At 37.2% G+C, this 21604-nt stretch overlaps 2 protein-coding genes across 2 annotated transcripts in view; one reads left to right on the plus strand and one right to left on the minus strand.

Moving 5' to 3' along the window:
• Positions 1-403: 403 nt before the first annotated feature.
• Positions 404-21015, plus strand: CTBS (chitobiase, di-N-acetyl-). Its single transcript, XM_011982138.1, has 7 exons — positions 404-630; positions 4147-4285; positions 4706-4914; positions 9110-9281; positions 11451-11548; positions 11865-12026; positions 18959-21015. Exons 1-7 carry the CDS (start codon positions 463-465, stop codon positions 19157-19159), a joined length of 1149 nt encoding a protein of 382 aa, XP_011837528.1. The 5' UTR covers positions 404-462; the 3' UTR covers positions 19160-21015.
• SPATA1 (spermatogenesis associated 1) overlaps positions 21012-21604 on the minus strand; it is a 47043-nt gene continuing 46450 nt past the window's right edge. Inside the window, exon 13 of the mRNA XM_011982137.1 lies at positions 21012-21101. Coding sequence (XP_011837527.1) covers positions 21012-21101 — 90 coding nt within the window. The remainder of the gene's footprint in view (positions 21102-21604) is intronic.

The raw sequence follows: 21604 nt of genomic DNA on the forward strand, positions 1-21604 counted from the left end.
AGTAAGACCTGATATCCGTAAGTAAAAATTTTTGGTATTCCAGCTTTCTTTTGAGTAGCAAAATAAAAACTAAAAGTCTTCTGGCCACTCCAACCATGTTACTCAGTAGGCCCTTCCAAAAGACACCCACTTCTCCATTTTGGGGATCCCCTTGTACCTTCAGACTCCACAGGGAGTACTCGACCAACACGACAAAACGAGATGCAGACTATTGGGAGGACTATAAACGGTAGGGCTGATACCCATTTGAGTCCACGAACGGCCCCCTCGGCGCCGCAGACACTGCTTGTCCCCGGAGACGCTCCGCAGCCACTTAACTTCACCCACCCGCAGCGCCCGGAGACGCTCGACGCCCGACCTCCCACGCCCGCCCCGGAGCCCCGCCCCTCCCTGCCCTGAGGCGCAGCAGGCCCCGCCCACCCAGGCGGTAGGAACAGACTGGGGCCCCATCGACCTGCTGCCATGTCCCGACTGCAGCTTCGACCTTGGCGCCTCCTCTCTAGCCCGCCGCGCGGCATCCGGGGTCTAGCGCTGCTGGCGCTGATGGCGCTGTCGCTCGCGGCCGGGACCGACTGCCCATGCCCGGAGCCCGAACTCTGCCGTCCGATTCGCCACCATCCAGATTTCGAGGTCAGCGCCGCCTTCTGCTCCTCTAGGTCTGGGCCTCAGGGCACGAAGAGAAGTTAGAGTAGAACCGAGCCCTAAGGAGAGGTGCCGTGGGCGCCGAAACCAACTTTGACCACTCGATGAGGGCCTTCCTGTTTACGGATCCTTCAATTTATAGATGAGGAAGCTCGGGCTCAGAGAAGTTGAGTAACTCCTCACAGGCCTCACAGCCTGTAAGTGCCTGCGTAGGCACGCGAGTGTTCAAACCAGTTCTGTCTCCTAAGGCAAGCTCCTTTCATTCCCCTGCTGTGCCTCTGCCGAGGCACTCTGGTTGTAAAAAGCAAACAAGGTAGAATAATCCATTTCTCAGTTTCCAAGAGAATGAGGATTTCGTTTGAAAGAATCTCAGCACTCCAACAGTACATTAGAATGCAGAGTATTTTGCTTACCTTTAGTTTTCTATACCTGCTAGCCCTTTCCTTTAAAGTACCTCAAAACCACCCAAGAAGAGTGGTAAAAAATAGTTTTCAGTACATTTTCCTTCTATCCGCGTAACAATTTATAACGCTTCTGGCAACTTTAATCCAACACCTTCTGGAGCAATATTAAAACCACCTGACTGCCCACTTCGATGACTGAAAGCAGGAATTGGATGACATCAGGAAGGTCCAAAGGTTTAATCCAAAGAACGATTCTTTTGTAGAAGTAGGCATGATTCCTAGTTCTTAATCTAGTCCATTAACCTGAGGCAGGGACACTTAGATGCCAGTAAAAAAGTGACATGACAGGAGAAGAAATAAAAATGGTGAAAGTGTTTACGAAGAACCTGCCTAGTGTGGAAACCTAACATCTTATTAAAAGAAAGATTTCAGACAGAGTAGGATAACCTTGTTTATTTGAGCGAAGAACAACTTATGAATCGGCAGTACTTAAACCAGAAGGGATTCAGAGAGGTCTGCTTTAGTAGCATGGGTTTTTATAGGCTGAACAGGGAAGCAAAGGAAAATAATTACTTGGTTGGCTATGACTGTTTGCTTTATTTAGCTATGACTTGGTGGAGAATTCCTAGTTAGAGGTTAGTTGGCAGTTTCTGATAGGTTAAGCTTAAGTTTCCTTTCATTATTGACATTGGGCTGGAGTTTGCTTAAGGAGGAAATCCAAGGCAGTTGGAGCTGTTTCAGCATAATGGCCTCCCAATTAAAATGTTTTAAACAATCTGAGGCCCAGCGCGGTGGTAGAGGCAGTAAGGACAGTAGCTGTAAAAGTTAAACCAGACTTTTCTTAATTTTCTCAATCTCTTTTTGAGACTGAGAAGCACTTTGTGAGGTCAAGGTGGGTGCATCACTTGAGGTCAGGAATTTGAGAACAGTCTGGCCAACATGGTGAAACCCCGTCTCTAGCAAAAATACAAAAATTAGCTGGGCGTAGTGGTGGGCACGTGTAATCCAAGCTACTCAGGAGGCTGAGGCAGGAGAATCCGTTTGAAACTGGGAGGCAGAGCAGGAGGTGGAAGGTTGCAGCGAGCCAAGATCATGCCACTGCACTCCAGCCTGGGCGACAGCAAGATAATGTCTCAAAAAAAAAAAAAACAAAAAAACAAAAAACTGAAAGATTTATTGTAGTACCCAGTACTTAGTGGGTTAGGCAATAACTGTGGCACTTTGAAAACCAACTATTCAAAGAAGCAAAATTATGCCTATTTGTATGTTCATGGTAAATGGTCTTTACTGGCGTTTTCTGTGTTTTTCAAACACAAAAACTAGACTACATGGCATTTTCCCCTTATATTTTCGATTAGTTCACCCAGCTTTTTTTTCTAAAGCATATCTATTATATCACAGGCTCTTAGTATTTTTTAAACAAATAGAATCCTAGTTATCAGAACTAAAGTAGAAGTTTTGATAGAAATGTGATTCTGAAAACAATGGGCCACTTAATTTCACATTATGACGTTTTATTATTTCAGCGGGAAATTGCTTAGCAGAAAAGATGAGTTATGTGTAGTTAATTCTGAAAAGTTAAAAAAAGAGGTTGAGAAAATTAAGAAATGCCTGGTTTAACTTTTACAGCTACTACCCCACTGCCTCTCCCTCATTCATTCCCCTCACAAGGACCCAGTGATCTCTTTTGTAATACAAATCCCCTGAATTAAAACTCTAATTGATTCCCACTGATCCCAAGATAAAATATAACATCTTCAGTGGTCTTGGAAGCCCTACTTAATCTTTCCGTACTGACCTTAAGGGTTTTATCCAGTACCCCATACTTGCAGGATTTCTGTGCTCTACCTACACTGACCTTTTTCAGTTCCAGAATCTCAGAATTCTCCTGGGGTGTGGCGACCTTTGGGCTTTCTCTTCCCTCAGTTGAGAATGCAATCTTTTGTCCATAGATACATCTCTTCCATCATTCTGCTGATTTCAGACCTCCACGAAAGCATGTAGTCCTCAGAAAAGTTTTCCTGCTCCATCTGGCTAGCAGGTCCCCTCTATATGCTGGCATGGCCCCCTGCAATCTCTACAGTCCTTAATACCGTTGTAATTAAGTGATTAACTCCTTACTGGACCTGGTCTCTCTCATTAATCTTTATGTCCTTAGAGCCTAGCAAAATACTCTCCTTGTACCTTATTGGAAATTGAATAAATACTTGTCAAATCAATGAATTCACACCTTGGAATAAAATGAAAATAATCAGTGAGGCTTTCATGTTTCTTGAATTAATTGTGGGAAGAAAATACCAGAGAAACACAACATGAGCTGCCTTAGAATTTGACCTAAGTACTATTCTAAGAAGCTAGTTTCACCAAACAAACAAACAAACAGTAAATGTAGTATTTATGGCTCCATCCGCAGTAACCAGAAACTTGACTATTATCAAATTTCTCTCCTTTGATTACTCATTCGATTAGTCACAAAGTCCTGTCAATTTTGCCTCCTTAGGATCTTCCAGATCTGTTCACTTAACTCCACTGCTCCACAATTTTAGTTGAGGTCTCCATCATCTCTTACTTGGATTCCTCCAACAGCTTCCATATTCTGCCTCCACTTTTGGTCTCTCTTTAATCCATTTCCCACTGCAGCTGAAAATATTTTTCTAAAATGCATACCTTTTCCTTTTAAAAATGCTTTTATTCTCTCCCTTTACCTCAGGATAAACAAGGTAGTACTAACTTCTCAATAGAGCTTATGAAGCCTTTCATGATTTAACCCGTGCCTACCACTCTGGTCCTTCACTAATGCTCTCTCCCCAAATTCTAGACGTCGACCATACTAAATATTTAGTTACGCAACCACCACGCTGTCTCTGCCTCCAGGCCTTGGCACTTGCCACTATTCCTTCCTGGCCCATCCTTCCCCTCTTTCCCAGCCTGGCTAATTACTCCTGCCACCAATTATATTGGGACTCTTATGTCTTATTCACAATTGTACTCTCACTGCCACCATAGTGTTTGGTGTATGGTGGTGTTTGATGAATGGTATTTTGGATGGTCAGCATAATATTCTTGGTTTAAATGATGGTGCTTATCCTTGTTCTGGCAGGTCTTTGTGTTTGATGTTGGACAGAAAACTTGGAAATCTTATGACTGGTCACAGATTACAACTGTGGCAACATTTGGAAAATATGACTCAGAACTTATGTGCTACGCTCATTCAAAAGGAGCCAGAGTAGTACTTAAAGGTATGCTATTACCAGATCTATGTGTCCAGCAATTGGGAAGTTTATATGTATCACTTGCTATAGTCCTGGCTTTCCAAAAACTTCCTTTTATGTTTATCTGTTTTTGTTAGGATCCTATAATCTTAGATACTGTGTAATTCATTTCACAAATGCAGATCTTTTTAAACAAATTAAACCACTGTATGGTTTTGAGCAAAATGTAACTGGCAAATTAGCATGATGACCACAATTTCTGCTTCTAACTTGAGAACAATTTTACTAATGATTTATAATGGTTGTTTTGGAGATTGGTGAGTAATGGCTTTCTGTTACTTTGGTATATTCTTTCTCTATTTGGAAAACTTCAATTAGGGGCTTAGTCTTCCAAAATAATGAAATGTTTTTGCATACATGTTCAAAAGATATATACTTCTTCCACAGGAGATGTATCCTTAAAGGATATCATTGATCCTGCTTCCAGAGCATCCTGGATAGCTCAAAAAGTTAATTTGGCCAAAACACAATATATGGATGGAATTAATATCGATATAGAGCAAGAAGTTAATTGTTTATCACCTGAATATGATGCATTAACTGCTTTAGTCAAAGAAACTACAGACACTTTCCATCGTGAAATTGAGGGATCACAGGTAAAAATTCATTTATTCTTTGGAAACCTCATATTTTCCATATCAGAATATACTAATGAGGGTAAAACTAATATAATCTTAGTTTTATAGTAATGCAATGGGAGTGTCAGCACTTATTTCTTAAAAAATTTTTCTGGAGCCTTTGATGTTCTTATTTAAGGAATTTTAAAGCACTATTCTCTGTTTACATCAAAATACAACACTGGGATTACCCCACTACTTGCCTTGTAGCACAGTTAGAAGTGTTAGACAATGGGAGAACAGAAATCAAGGGGGGCCTAACCAGCTTTTACCAATGCAGGACAGAAACAACCCAGGAGTAGAGGTAATTCTGGAGAAGTGTATCACTTGCTCCACAGTCTCTGAATTACTTGCACCCAAGGCCCAGTAAAGCTTAAAGGACTAACTACACAGAACTGTGACAGCTATGACAATAGGCAGTGTGCTTCCCCACTGCCATAATGAACATGATTAGACCAGAAGGTAACAACACAAGAAATCTTGCCAGACAACAGGTGGGTAACAGAGGATAATGTGAACCCACATTAGTGATCCTCAAACCTAGTCACATATCAAGAAAACCACAGATCTTAAGAAAAAGTAAACGTGTTTACTTTTACACACACATGCGCACTTTGAACTTATTCCCAGAAATGATTTTTCAAAAGGGTTTGGGTAATCCCAGAGTCCACAGTTTTAAAAAAGTTTCATTGGTGATTATAGTTAAGAAGTAATAGGCTAGATAATGAGTTTTTTTGAAGACAGGGTGCAGCTCCTTGATATCTAACAGAATGCTTAAAAATTTATTCCAGTATAGAGCATTATGAGTATTATAAACCAGTGATTCCTGTCTCAGAATTACCTGAGAGTGCTTGTTTAAAATATCCTAAGTGTATTAGTTTGTTCTCACATTGCTATAAAGAAATGCCTGAGGTCGGGAGCGGTGGCTCACGCCTTTAATCCTAGCACTTTGGGAGGCCGAGGTGGGCGGATTACAAGGTCAGGAGATCGAGACCATGGTGAAACCCTGTCTCTACTAAAAAAAAAATACAAAAAATTAGCTGGGCGTGCTGGCGGGCACCTGTAGTCCCAGCTACTCGGGAGACTGAGGCAGGAGAATGGCGTGAATCCGGGAGGCAGAGTTTGCAGTGAGCCGAGATCGCGCCACTGCACTCCAGCCTGGGTGACAGAGTGAGACTCCGTCTCAAAAAAAAAAAAAAAGAAATACCTGAGACTGGGTAATTTATAAAGACAGTAGGTTTAATTGGCTCACGGTTCTGCAGGCTATACAGGAAGCATAATGCTGACATCTGCTTGGCTTCTCGGAGGCCTCAGGAAAAGTTACAGTCACGGTGGCAGGCAAAGCGGGATCAGCACTTCAAATGGCCAGAGAAGGAGCAAGAGAGAGAGTGGGGAGGTGCCACACACTTTTAAACAATCAGATCTTGTGAGAACTCTATCACGTGAACAGCACTGGAGGGGGAAATCTGCCCCTGTAATCCAGTCACCTCCTACCAGGCCCTACTCCAACACTGGGGATTACAATTCAACATGAGGTTTGGGCGGGGACAGAGATCCAAACCATATCACTGAGATTGACTCAGTAGGTCTGGGATAGAGCTTAGAGAACTGTATTTTTGCAAAGTGTTCTAGGTGATTCTGGTAGAGTTGGTCATCATGAATTTGAGAATTACAGGTAAAATAATTTGAGAATTACTGGTAAAATAATAAGCAATATGAAGACTGACATTTCTATGGTTTTATGCAAATAGGGAAGATTTGTCAGTATGGAATTCAACTTGTCAGGAGAGTACAATGTAGATTAAGAATAGCAAATGCCTGGCATACAGGCCACCATACCCCTTCTCCTCCTCACACATTTTGGCTTCAGAAACTTTTCCTTCATTCTCTAGATAGTCATTACTAATAGGTTAGAATTGATGTATGGAATATATGGGAAACAACCTATTTGACAATCCTGATTAAGCTGTAGTGAAAGAGCAGAGAGGAAGAGATTGAGCAAAATCCTTGCAGTAGGAATATCTCTTTCCATCTCTTGAGAGGTGAGGAGAACATTTTGGGCTACATGTCAAGTTCATGTTAGGTGACTTAGTGGGAGGGACAGTTACAAAGTTAGGCCAGATTGTGGAAGATCCAGAATGTCAGGCTGAGGACTGTGCATTTTATTCTGTGTGTAATGGGTTATGTGTGTAAAATAGTGTTTGGGAAGATTATTCTGTAGGAGTATGTAAAACTAGAAGAAGGAGGAAGACCAGTAAGGACTACTAACAGAACAATACAGTATCGAGGGATTTAGTTTGATTTGGATGATGACATAATCCTAAATCAGCAGGTGTACAATAAATACATATTAAATAAATTAATTAATGGAAAGGAAAGGGCAGAACAACTGTGAGAGGCCACCCAAAGGGAGACGTGAGGTTAGATTTTGGAAGTAAGGGAAGAAAGAATCAGAAAGTAGCCCCAGAGATTTTAAACTGGTAACCAACAAAAAATGACTAGAGAATCTAGAGGTGGAATTAGTTTTGGGGATAAGATAGTAACTTTAGTTTACAGAATTGTGGTCACAGAATTAAAAAGCTAGAAATAAATGCCTTAAAGAGTTCTTTCTATACCCTCATTTTTATAGGCGGGAAAAATGCAGATGCTTTAAGTGACTTAGCAGTGATATAGACCTAATTATAACAGAGCTGACACTAGCACCCAAGTCTTTTGCTTTCTTGTCTAATATAATAATAGTACCTTCTCAAAAATATGAGATTAACTGTGAGAGAAAATGCTGGTGAAAATACTCTTACAAAATGGATTTGAAATTTACTTGCTTAGATGTAGTCATTTATTTTTCTCTATTACTATAATATAGCTCTCATTTGGTAATAGGAGGCAGTAATAAAATAGGATCCAATATGTAAAAATTTTACTTCATAACTTATTTTGTTGGAAAACTATTGAGCAAAGCTTATAATTGTAAAGTGCTAATACTCAGGGAATTATAAAGATAACTTTGAGGAAGTCCTAAAAAGAGTTTTGCTAGAATAAATTGTTCAAAGTATAAAAATGTTACCTAAAGTATCTCAGTTTTTAAAATAATCAGTATTTATTGAGTGCCCAATTAAGGGGGGAAAACAACCTTTAATGAAGTTTTAGAACATTTGTACACATATAAAATAAGGCTAATTAATACTTCATTAAGGCAATAAACATAAAGAGACATATTCTTGTTGAAGGCCGGCTCACTATTCAAAATAAAAGATAAAGCTGGGTGCGGTGGCTCACGCCTGTAAGCACTTTGGGAGGCTGAGGCCGGCAGATCAGCTGAGGTCACGAGTTTGAGACCAGCCTGGGCAATGTGGCAAAACCCTGTCTCTACTAAAAATACAAAAAAATTAGCTGGGCGCGGTGGCACATGCCTGTAATCCCAGCTATTTGGGAGGCTGAGGCAGGAGAATTGCTTGAACCCAGGAGGCAGAGGTTGCAGTGAGCCGAGATCGCACCACTGCACTCCACCCTGGGCAACACAGCGAGACTCCATTTCAAAAAAAAAAAGAAAAAAAAAGGAAGATAATATATTACTCAACATTTATTTGAATATTTCCATAAAATAAGATCATTTAAATGATTTGTTCAACATTTTGACTTGATTAATCTATACCTGTGGCCATAAGACACCATTATTGTCTAACTAATATTGGGCCAAACCTACCATATAAGGTGATTGTGAATCACGGGCTGAAACTTGCAACCCAATCAGGTTGTGCCAACAGGTGACATATTTAACCTGCATAATATTTTTAAAACTTTTGTATTTGAATTCTTTTAGTGTGCCTTTACTCTCTAATTGCTCAGGGGCATCACCATACCCTGTTGTCATTATACGTGCTTCTTTTAATCAGCTGAGGTACCAGCCTCGCATTTGAAGACATTTTGAGTTTGAAGGCCATCTTCTATATAGTGTCCTGCTCCTGTATGTCCAAATATATGTCTGACTCAGTCAAGTGTAAGCAAAAAATATTTCTTAGAATGGTTCAAGTTCTCTGTGTGTCAAACCCTACATTCATATACTGTAAGCTTTTTCCTTGTGTAGTATAAGGTAAAAATATATATAAGTTTAAAAATCTGACATAATATGCATATTTGATCATGTTACATAAAATAGTAAGATTTTTTTCCACAGGTAACCTTTGATGTAGCTTGGTCTCCAAAGAACATAGACAGAAGATGCTATAATTATACTGGAATCGCAGATGCTTGTGACTTCCTCTTTGTGATGTCTTATGATGAACAAAGTCAGATCTGGTCAGAATGTATTGCAGCAGCCAATGCTCCCTATAATCAGACATTAACTGGTAAGACTCTAAACATGCTCATTTATTAATAATATTAGTAATATTCTAGAAATTAAAATATTAAGTTGTTTTCAGTATTTCTAAGTTATTTGTATATGTTTTTCAATTGTAAAGCTTGCTTCAAACATTTAAAAATCACTTAATTGAAAACTTTAAAGTTTACAAAAAGTTTTAAAGTTTTGATTTTCACTTAATTCTTCCAACAATCTTGTGGTATAGGTATATTTCTAGATGAGATAAAAAGAATTAACCACTCATGATTGCGTAACTATTAAGTATTATATAGTTGGGGCTTAATCAGGTATTCTCATTTCTGGTCCAGTATTCTTGTCATGAAATCACATGTTTATCTAGAATTTGACAGGATATTTTTGTTGAAATAACCAGTGTTACATAATAGCAAAGATAGTTATGGTTGGGTACCTTCATTTCATGATTAATAAGATAGGCATTAACTTCTTTTAGTATCTGTGATAAATTAAAAATTATATTCCTATTAGAATTGGAGTACTTTTGACCTGTCATTCGTATGATGTAGTCTTTGCATTATCCTCTTCAAAGTTTGGATTGGTTTGTATTCCATCAGTCAACTAAATAAAAGATTGCTCGCTCTTTTGTTAATTTTAATTTTTATTTTTTTGACGCAGGGTCTCACTCCGTCACCTAGGCTGGAGTGCAGTGGCAAGATCAGGGCTCACTGCAGCCTCAACCTCCCGAGCTCAGCCTTAGCCTCCTGAGTAACTGGGACTATGGGTGCATGCCACCATGCCCAGCTAACATTTTCATTTTTCTCTTTTTTGAGACAGAGTCTTACTTTGTTGCCCATGCTGGAGTGCAGTGGCACTATGATGGCCCACTGTAACCTGGACCTCCTGGGCTCAAGTGACCCCCCAAGGTCAGGCCCCCGAGTAGCCTCACTATACAGGCATGCACCACCATGCCCAGCTAATTTAAAAAAGATTTTTTTTTAAGGAGATGGGGTCATACTTTGTTGCCCAGGCTGGCCTCAAGTGATCCTCCCACCTCAGCCTCCCAAAGCGCTTCAATTACAGGCATGAACCATTGTGCCTAGCCACATATTTATTTAAAGTTGAAAAATAAGTTATTCTGTTAAAATTATGAAGTAATTATTAATTGAGGGTTCCCAAACTGTGTTTCAGGAAAGATATGATAATTATGTTCTATCAATAAAAGGTTCAAGCCTTGGGAGGCTGAGGTAGGAAGGTCACATAAGGCCAGGAGTTCAGGCCAGCCTGAGCAACATAGTGATACTTTGTATCATAAATAAATCAACGAACAAACTAAATAAACCAATATGTTTGGGAACTGATGCATACCCCACCCCATTTTTGGTTATTTAATAGTATATAATAACATTAAAGGCTCTAAAAAGTAACAAAGTTATTTACCTCAACATTCTAGATAATCTGTAAATATGTCTTGGTGAAAAAACATGTTTTGCAGCATTGGGCAAGAAAAGGACTGATAGTTCTAGGTATTTGTTAATTTTTCTCTTTGTTTCCTCCAACTATAGATGACACATTTCTTATCCCCAGCTATCATTCATACTTATAGAATATTTGCATGTCTTGGTGAAAAAACATGTTTTGCAGCATTGGGCAAGAAAAGGACTGATAGTTCTAGGTATTTGTTAATTTTTCTGTTTGTTTCCTCCAACTATAGATGACACATTTCTTATCTCCAGCTATCATTCATACTTATAGAATATTTGCAAAACATGGAACACTTGTACTTTCTAAGAAACTCTGAGACAATCACTGCTAGAAAGTTAAGATTTATAAAACTTTGTTGAAACTTTAGAATCTAGAGTATCAAGTATATCATGTCTTAGCAATTAATAGATACAATTAGCATACTTTCCTGAAATGTGTCATTATTCCTAGAATTAGATTTTGTGAATATTTTATTTCAATATTATCTTAATGGTTTTTAATGTTTTCTCTTATTCAAAGAGAAATGGTTTAGAAAGCAAGATATACAATTTATGGTTGTTAAAGGATGTTTTATAACATCATATTAAACATTATTAGTGTTTTTTTATAAATGTGCTTGTTTTTACAAACAGATTCTGAACGGTTGCATAGCTTGTATGAACACATTGACATATGAAGAGAAACAAATATGCTTTTTCTCTCCCTGCTTGACTAGGATATAATGACTACATCAAGATGAGCATTAATCCTAAGAAACTTGTAATGGGTGTTCCCTGGTATGGTTATGATTATACCTGCCTGAATCTGTCTGAGGTAGGAACAGGTCATTTGTTACATAATTTTTATTCTCTATTATATTTTTTAGATTCTCTCTGTTTTCATTAGAAAATATAAACTTTAGAATTTCTGAAATATAGTTTGAGATAAAAATTATTTTTACTTCTCTGAAAGCTTATGATTATCATACATTTTCATTTAATAATGAAATTTATTTTAACCTTTATTCTGTATAGTGAGGTTATTTATTTATGGTATATGTTTTATTTCTAAATAATTTATATATTTTTGATTTGGCTTTTAAGAATTGCATACTTGATCATCTGTAACATGAGTACTTTTGCATTTCTAGGATCATGTTTGTACCATTGCAAAAGTCCCTTTCCGGGGGGCTCCTTGTAGTGATGCTGCAGGACGTCAGGTGCCCTACAAAACGATCATGAAGCAAATAAATAGTTCTATTTCTGGAAACCAATGGGATAAAGATCAGCAGGCTCCTTATTATAACTATAAAGTAAGATTTTTCATAAGTTATGAGCACTTATTCTGTTAGTTTTCATAATTATTTTCATAATTAGATGTTTGATATCAAGAATATCTGTCAGTTTTCTTTTAGGGTATAACATGCAGACTGCTGTTTACATGAGTAAACTTGTCTTTGAATCTGTAATCAGGAACTTTAGTTCCCTGGTGAGCAACTGGAGTTTTGCTAATAGTGAATCTACTCTGCTTGGGCCACTTGTCATTTAGATGATCCCATAAAAATGTGCATATCACAAACAGGATTTCTGTAATAATTGACAATTATGTTAGGATGACTGTTGATTTTGAAAGGGTTTTGGGCCAAAATAGGTTACTATCTCTGAAAGCCTCCATTTCAAAGTGGCCTACAGATTCTGATGAGACTCTTAACATAGGGGGGAATGAGGGTGAAAACAGAAGAGGTGTCATAATCGACTTTACAATGGAAAAACTATCATTTTCAATTTATTTTATAATTAAATTATAAGCAATGTCAAAAATTACAAAAATATTACATAAAGGAAACCTGAAGAAATACACCAAATAATTAGCAATTCTGTCAAGTAGTGTTTAATAGGAATTGCTATACCAAAGTGTCAAAGAAAAGTTATAGTTTTCATAATTTACCATTAGCATTATAAAGGCTCTTCCACGGCTCAAAAATCTAAGTACAAATCCTCTTTGAATTTATTTCAGATTATGTTACTTTAAAAGGAGTACTAAAATTATAGAAGTGAATTTCAGCAAGGATTTATATTCTTAACTAATGGTCTGGTACCCATTTATAAAAAATGACTGCAAACACACTACATGTCATAAATTATAATTGACATACATGTGTATTGCTGTATATCAGCTATACAGAGAGCTTTAGTGTAGAGCTTTCTAAAGTTTGGAACTGAAGGTATATACCTATTAGTGAAACTAGAGTGTATTGTAATCTTACCTTTCCTAAACAGTATTTATATTAGTCTGTCCTGGGAACTGTTAATATTACACACACAGATGCACCTGTGTGCAAAATATACACACGTGTGCCATGGCCAAATATATTTAGAAAAACACTATATACTGTCAGCCCCTCTTGGAGATTTATAACAATCATTATATTAATGGATTTGAGAAGTGCTGTAATACATAAGGCAGTTTAATTGTTTGCCGTAGAATCTTGTTTCACAGCATTCTTAGAAACATGCAGTTCTTAGAAACAGTGTTTCATGGATATATAGTTTGTTAAAAGTTATGGTAACCAAGTACATATACAGGCATACCTTAGAGATATTGCAGGGTCAGTTCTAGACCACCACAATAAAGTAAATATAGCAATAAAGCAAGTGACATGAATGTTTAGTTTCCCCATGCATGTAAAAGTTATGTTTACACTATACTGTAGTCTGTTAAGCGTGTAATAGCATTATGTCTAAAAAACATATATACCTTAATTTAAAAATACTTTATTGCTAAAAATTGATAATGATCATCTGAGCCTTTAGCAAGTTATAACCTGCTTGCTGGAAGAGCGTCTTGCCTCGACATTGATGGCTGCTGACTGATCAGGGTGGTGGTTGCTGAAGGTTGGGGTGTCTGTGGCAATTTCTTAAAATAAGACAACAGTGAAGTTTGCCATATCAATTGACTCTTCCTTTCACGAAAGATTTCTCTGTAGAACATGTTGCTATTTGATTGCATTTTACCCACAGTAGAACTTCTTTCAAAATTGGAGTGAACCCTATCAAACCCTGCTGCTGCTCTATTAATAAGTTTATGGAATATTCTAAATCCTCTGCTATTATTTGAACAATGTTCACAGCATTTTACTAGGATAGATTCCATTCTCAAGAAACCACTTTCTTTGCATATTCATAAGAAGTAGCTCCTCATCTATTCCAATTTTATCATGAGGTTGTAGTAATTTAGTCACATATTTAGGATTCACCTCCAATTCTAGCTCTCTTGCTGTTTCCATTACCTCTGCAGTTACTTCCTTCACTGAAGCCTTGAACCCCTCAATGTCAGCCATGAGGGTTATAACCCACTTCTTCCAAACTCCTGTTAATATGGATATTTTGACCTCCTCCCGTACATGAATCATGAATGTTCTTAATGGCATCTAGAATGGTGAATCCTTTCCAGAAAGCTTTCAGTTTACTTTGGCCAGATCCATGAAAGGAGTTACTGTCTTTGGCAGCTACAGCCTTACAAAATCTATTTCTTAATTAATAAAAGTTGAAATTACTCCTTGTTCCATGGGCTGCAGAATGGATGTTGTGTTAGCAGGCATGAAAATAACATTCATCTTGTATTCTCCATCAGAGCTCTTGGGTGACCAAGTGCATTGTCAATGAGCAGTAATATTTTGAAAGAAATCTCTTTTTTTTCTGAGTAGTACATCTCAACAGCAGACTTGCATATTCAGTAAACAGGTGTGCTGTGAGCCAGGCTGTTTATTCCATTTATAGATTACAGGCAGAGTCAATTTAGCATAATTCTTAAATGCCCTAGGATTTTTGGAATGGTAAATGAACACTGGCTTCGACTTAAAGTTACCACCCTCATTAGTCCCTAACAAGAGAGTCAGCCTGTACTTTGAGCTTTAAAGCCAGGTATTGACTTCTCCTGTCTAGCTAGGAAAGTCTTAAATGGCATCATCTTCTTCCAATATAAGATTTATTTGAAGAAAGAGATCTCTGCCTTTTAAAATGTGTTTGATCATAATTTTACACGACATGAGAGTCTTCAGAATGAAAACCCAAAGATGCAGGAAAAACTGTCCATTTTTGTGCGTAGGTTCAATGAAGTATGGACAGCTATGTAGAACTGTGATCAGAATAAAGGGCATGAGCTAATGCAAATGGACTGAGTGGGAAAACTCAGCAAGGTCTGTCTGTTCAGATTTTTCTTGGCCTCTCCCTGCGAAGGATTTGTTCTCATGGGTATGGGGTAGGACCTCTCTAGAATGAGGGTCTTAATTTCTTTATGGCCAGCTAGTACACAGAAAGGTGGTGGTAGGAAAGATTAGAGTAACAGTTTTAGACTTTATGGCTGGCTTTGGGGAAAAGAGGCTCTGGTTTCTTTGACCCATTTTAGGGAAGAGGGATTCTAGTTTCTGTTTTTCTTTGTTTTGTTTTTGTTTTGTTTTGTTTTTGAGACAGAGTCTTGCTTTGTCGCCCAGGCTGGAGTGCAGTGGCACCATCTGGGTTCACTGCACCCTCTGCCTCTTGGGTTCAAGCAATTCTACTCCTCAGCTTCCCACATAGCTGGGATTACAGGTACCCGCCACCATGCCAGGCTAATTTTTATATTTTTAGTAGAGGCAGGTTTCACTATGTAGGCCAAGCTGGTCTCAAACTCCTGACCTCAAGTGATCCGCCTGCTTTGACCTCTCAAAGGCATGGGATTACACATACGGGCTACTGCACCCGGCTAACACATTGTTTAAGGTCTTAGAATTCAGGAAACATTTTGGTGAGCCTTGAAGGCCATTTAATGTCATTTTAGAAAACAATCTAGTTATAACTATTTTCTTCCTCTTTTTTATTCATTGCAAAATTCCCATTGTAAGGTTATTAGTCTAATTTCAATATCGTTATTAAGTCTTTTTTTTTTTCTTTTTTTGAGATGGAGTATCGCTCCATCACCCAGGCTGGAGTGCAGTAGCACGATCTCAGCTCACTGCAACCTCCGCTCACTGCAACCTCTGATTCCCGGGTTTAAGCGATTCTTGTGCCTCAGCTTCCCAAGTAGCTGGGATTATCGGGATGCCCTACCAGGCCCGGCTAAGTTTTTGTATTTTTAGTAGAGACGAGGTTTCACCATGTTGGCCAGGCTGGTCTGAAACTCCTGACTTCAAGTGTTCCTCCCACCTTGGCCTTCCAAAGTGTTGGCATTACAGGTGTGAGCTATCGTGCCCAGCCAAATATTGTTATTAAGTCTTACATGGACAGTTCATGGTGCCCACAAACAATCACAATAGTAGCATCAAAGATCACTGATTGCAGATCACCATAACAGATATAATAATAATAAAAAGTTTGGAATATTTTAAGAATTGCCAAAATGTGACACAGAGACACAAAATGAGCACTTGCTGTTAGAAAAATGGCACCAACAGACTTGTTCAACAGAGTTGCCATAAGCTTTCAATTTGCAAAAAATTTAATATCTGCAAAGCACAACAAAACAAAGTACAATAAAATGAGGTATGCCTGTAATTTAAAAATATTTAACATAGAATCTTAGGACAGTATATATTACCATATACTGTTTCTTTGTAATCCTGATCTTAGTAATCTGTGGCTTGTTTTTTCCTTAATGAATGTGAAAATGCAGGAACACAGTCTTTTTTATTTTTTATTTTTTTTTTTTAGACGAGGTTTTGCTCTGTCACCCAGGATGGAGTGCAGTGGCACAATCATGGCTCACTGCAGCCTTGACCTCCCAGGCTCAAGCAATCCTCCTGCCTCAGCCTACCAAATAGCTAGGACCATAGGCATGTGCCATCATGCCTGGCTGATTGTTTTACTTTTTGTAGAGACGGGGTCTTTCTGTATTGCCCAGGCTGGTCTTGAACTCCTGGCCTCAAGTGATTCTCCTGACTTGGCCTCCCAAAATGCTGGGATTACAGGTGTGAGCCACTGCACTTGGCCTCTTTTTTTTTTTAAATTAAAAAAAAGTTCAATGGCAGGTAAAAATTATCTATATTTATGGCATACAAGATGATGTTTTGATATATCTATAGATTGTGAAATGGCTAAATCAAGTTATTTAACGTTTGTATTACCTCACATACCATTTTTTAAATGGTGAGAACACTTAAAATCCATTCTCTTAGGAATTTTCAACATAATACATTGTTATTAACTATAGTCACCATGGGATACAGTAGATCTCTTGTATTTATTGTTCCTGTCTAATTGAAAATTTGTGTCCTTTGAAACATCTATTCTTCCCACCCCCAGCCTCTGGTACCACCTTTTTACCCTGTTTCCATGAAGAAATACATTCTTTAAGGTCTTAGAATTCAGGAAACATTTTGGTGAGCATTGAAGGCCATTTAATGCCACTTTAGAAAAAAAATCTAGTTATAACTGTTTCCTTCCTTTTTCTTTTTTTTTTTGAGATGGAGTCTTGCTATCTTGCCCAGGCTGGAGTGCTGTGGCTTGATCTTGGCTCACTGCAAGCTCCGCCTCCCAGGTTCACGACATTCTCCTGCCTCAGCCTCCCAAGTAGCTGGGACTACAGGCGCCCATCACCACGCCCGGCTAATTTTTTTGTATTTTTTTTTAATAGAGATGGGGTTTCACAGTGTTAGCCAGGATGGTCACGATCTCCTGACCTTGTGATCTGCCCACCTCGGCCTCCCAAAGGGCTGGGATTACAGGTGTGAGCCACCGCGCCTGGCCCCTCTTTTTTATTAATTGCAAAATTCTATAGCAACATGAATCAAGTTTCTGTTTTGTTTGAAGAGAATCATTCTATTGGGCTGTTTCAGCAATAGCAGCTCATTTTGGACTCAATACTCTGGAAAGCAAATATGCCTTAACTATGCATAAATTAGTCTTACATGTGCTTAGTTTTTGCCCTTTGATCCTTCACAGTTTTGAGACATTTGAATTTCTTAATAATATCAAAAAGTCTCAAAGTACTAGCTAGAATGATGGCAAAATTCAAAGGTATATGTCTTTGTGTTTGCCCCTGAATCTTCAACAATCTGTCATATTTAAGTACAAGTTCTACAAGTTGCCTTTAAATAATGAATCACAGCTATTAGTAGAGCATGCATGGCTTTGTCTAGTTCTAAAAATGTTAAAGAATGGAACATAAGATATAGACTGAGATATGCTTGATTACAGTTAGTCTACTATATTTAAATATACTGCAGTGTATTCATTTACTAGGTGAATTGTTTTCCTTCAAAGTGGTCTTTTTTTTTTTTTTTTTGCTCTGTCTCCAGGCTGGAGTGCAGTGGCACGTTCTCAGCTCACTGCAACCTCCGTCTCCCGGGTTCAAGCAATTCTTCTGCCTCAGCCTCCAGAGTAGCTGGGACTACAGGCATGCACCATCAAGCCCGGCTAATTTTTTTGTATTTTTAGTAGAGACGGAGTTTCACCATGTTGGCCAGGATGGTCTTGATCTTTCGACCTCATGAGCTGCCTGCCTCGGCCTCCCCAAGTGCTGGTATTACAGGCGTGAGCCACCGCGCCTGGCCCCAAAGTAATCTTCTTTTTTATGCTTTTTTTTTTTTTTTTAAATTATACTTTATGTTCTTAAGAGACTATTCTAATTCCAGGAGAGATGCTGTAAATATTACTGGCATTAATTCAGAAATGTCTTTAAGGAGTTTTTCCTAGATGTATATAAAAATAAGTAAATTATTTTTAGTCACAGGTCTTTCTATTTTTTATCTCCTATCTTTTTCACCTTCCTTTGCACTTTGTCCTAGATCTCCTTTCCCTTTTCCTTTGTCTCTTATCCAATAGCTCATGTGCCTCCCGAGAGAGACTGTGTTAGTACTTAAATATAGGTATTTGATTCTGGGCAGAAGGACTTTTTAGGGTGGAAGGTGAGCATAAGACCAGAATCTAATTTATGGCTCATAATCAGGTGTGTGTTAAGTCACCAATGAAGGGCAGACCTAACAGACTCTTAGAATGAATCCTTAGGACCTAGAAAAGGATGTACTTTTCTCCTCCATTGCCATTACCTTTTGATCTGGCTGATTCATCATAAACAAAATCTTCTGTAGAGCTCCTAGCTAGGCACACTTCTAGCAACTACAGAGAATACAAAAAAGCACATAAGCTGGTTGTAGAGGACCAGAGCATTTCCCTCTTACTGTACTGTATACTTCTTTTATTTTTCCCTTTCCTAGGTGCTGAATTGTACTAAATACTTTAAAATCTCCATTTTAATTTATTTATATAGGATCCTGCTGGCCACTTTCATCAAGTATGGTATGATAACCCTCACAGTATTTCTTTAAAGGCAACATATATACAAAACTATGGCTTACGGGGCATCGGCATGTGGAATGCAAACTGTCTTGACTACTCTGGAGATGCTGTAGCCAAACAGCAAACTGAAGAAATGTGGGAAGTCTTAAAGCCAAAGCTGTTACAAAGATGAACATCTTTTGTCAAACCATTAAGATTTAGAAAAATGATCTGTATAAATAGATCTAGTTTCTTGCATTTTTGTTATGTTGCTATATACTTTTGTTATTGGTATACTAAAAAAAGAATAAAGAAATGTTGATTGTTTGAATTCGAAAAATATATACGAATGTCATCAGTATCCAGGAATATAAAGGCAAGAAACAAGTCAACTTTACCTGTTAAGTATTCCTCTATTAGATGTTTCAACACTATAATTTAATTGGGAAAAATCGCTTTCAGAATTTTATTATGCCATATTTCCCTTCATTATAGTAAAATATAAGCTTATGAATCAATGTTGATTTTTAAAATATGTATAATCTGAAGTGGAAATTGTTTGCTTAGAGTTTTTAAAAACCTAGTCTTTGAAAAGCAGTTTGTGCTATACTTTTCCCCCAACCCTCCAATAAATCTTAAATTTAAAACCTACAATTTAGTGTCTCCTCTTTAGGTTCATCAAACTGATGAAAATAATTTTTCTGCTTCCTGACCCCATATAGTATTTATGTTCTCTGAGGTACTTGAACTAAACCTTTGGACAGTGAGTGAGAATTAAAAAGAATCCAGAAGATTAAATGTATTCACAAAATACAAGAATATAACAGTAATATTTTGAATTGGTAAGTTAGAACTACCTAGTATTTTCCAACTACATTATTTTTATGAGGTTCATCCGTAAAATTTTTATAATAGGAATAACTTGCAGTTGAACTTGATTCTATTCACTGTCACACTTCTAATTATTCATATTCCTTCATTTATGGACATGTATAATTTATTTCTTGGCTAGCTTTCTTTACAAGGTTAAATTTTTCTTTCTACATCTGCAATGTATCTTTTTTATTTTTATTTTTTGTAGAGAGACAGGGTCTTGCTATGTTGCCCAGGTGGGTCTCCAACTCCTGGGCTCAAGCACTCATCCTGCCTTGGCTTCCCAAAGAACTGGGATTACAGGCATGAGCTGCATTGTATTTTTAATGATCTAAAGACAATGATTAGCTTCTCAACTAGTTCTCTTTCTAAAAGATCAATTTTATACAAATAACTTTTCTAAATGTAATAAAGTCTGTTTTCTTTCTCCAGGGAATTAACAACATTGTGCTGCCCTTATTAGTTCCTAATTACAGATTTAAAAATCTGTATCTTTGAACTCTAGATTTACATAAATCCTGGCTTCCCTGCACATTTTCCCCCTGTAAATTGGAATAAATGATGATTGAACCATCTGTTATGAGAATATTACATTTCCTATTTACACAATTGTTTGTGACAGAGTAAAATCAACCATTTTCATACTATATGTTGGACCACTATTGTCTTCATATTTCTAAAATAAATGAATTAAAAAATTTAAATTCTTAGATGCTTATCTTTATCATAGCTCAGAATGCAAGTTCAATACCCCCTATTCTTTTGTGTTGCCAGATTTCTTTTAATTAAGATATAGTGAACAAATTAAGTTAAATGAAGTCTGTATTTTCATGCAAATATATTAGTATTCATTAATACACATTTATTCTTTGCAAATAGATTTTATAGTTATATTAGCTCTTACATTTTAAGATTATTAAAAATGAAAATTATAAAATTAGCACTGTAAAATAATATGCAAAATACTTGGAATGTTAAAAATAACCAGTCATCATTTCGCTTTATATTGCATCTAATATTTCCTGAAACATTTTATAACACCCACATGGAAAGTGCAGAAAGAGAAACCTTGTGCTTTATATAAAACATTGCCAAGGAGAATAATGGTTAAACAAATCTGTTCAAATAAATATTTAAATTTTTTCATAAATAAAAGTTTTAAATTAACATACCTAATTGAGATTGTAGAGATGTATTATTTTTTTTTTCTGTGCCAGTTCAGTTTTCAATGTTCGTAAATCTGAAACTGCTTGTTTTCTCATCTATAAAAAGAATTACTTTTCAAAAATGAACTTCATCATACTCTTCTAAAAGTACATCATAATTGTTATGTAAATAGGGTTTTTGTAACTGCTTTAACTGTCTTCTCTCATTTGGCTTCAGTGGTTTGACTTCCACTGGATTACTACAGTAAATGTGTAGATTATGAATGCTGTTTAATAAGCATACCTATCTACTGACTAGATATGCTATAAGATAACCTTGTTTATGAGTAAATAGGGACAATACAATTGAACTGTTCTAAAAAATACAGAAAGAATTTTATGTTTTGTTTAAACTTCAAAACCTGTTGTTCTCAATGTATAAAGAAAATAGTGAAAACAACAAGAAAACAAAATACAAAAAAGCTTAATTTCTAGCCCTGAGGAACTGAAGAGATATTTAAGAAATATACTGTTTACTCTGTGGCAAGCACTCATTCTAAGTGTATTAGTCTATTTTTTTTTCAAAAATTTTATAGAATCAGATACTTATTAGTATTTAT

The sequence above is a fragment of the Mandrillus leucophaeus genome, unplaced genomic scaffold (genome assembly GCF_000951045.1).
Source record: "Mandrillus leucophaeus isolate KB7577 unplaced genomic scaffold, Mleu.le_1.0 Scaffold235, whole genome shotgun sequence".
Lineage (NCBI taxonomy): Eukaryota > Metazoa > Chordata > Mammalia > Primates > Cercopithecidae > Mandrillus > Mandrillus leucophaeus.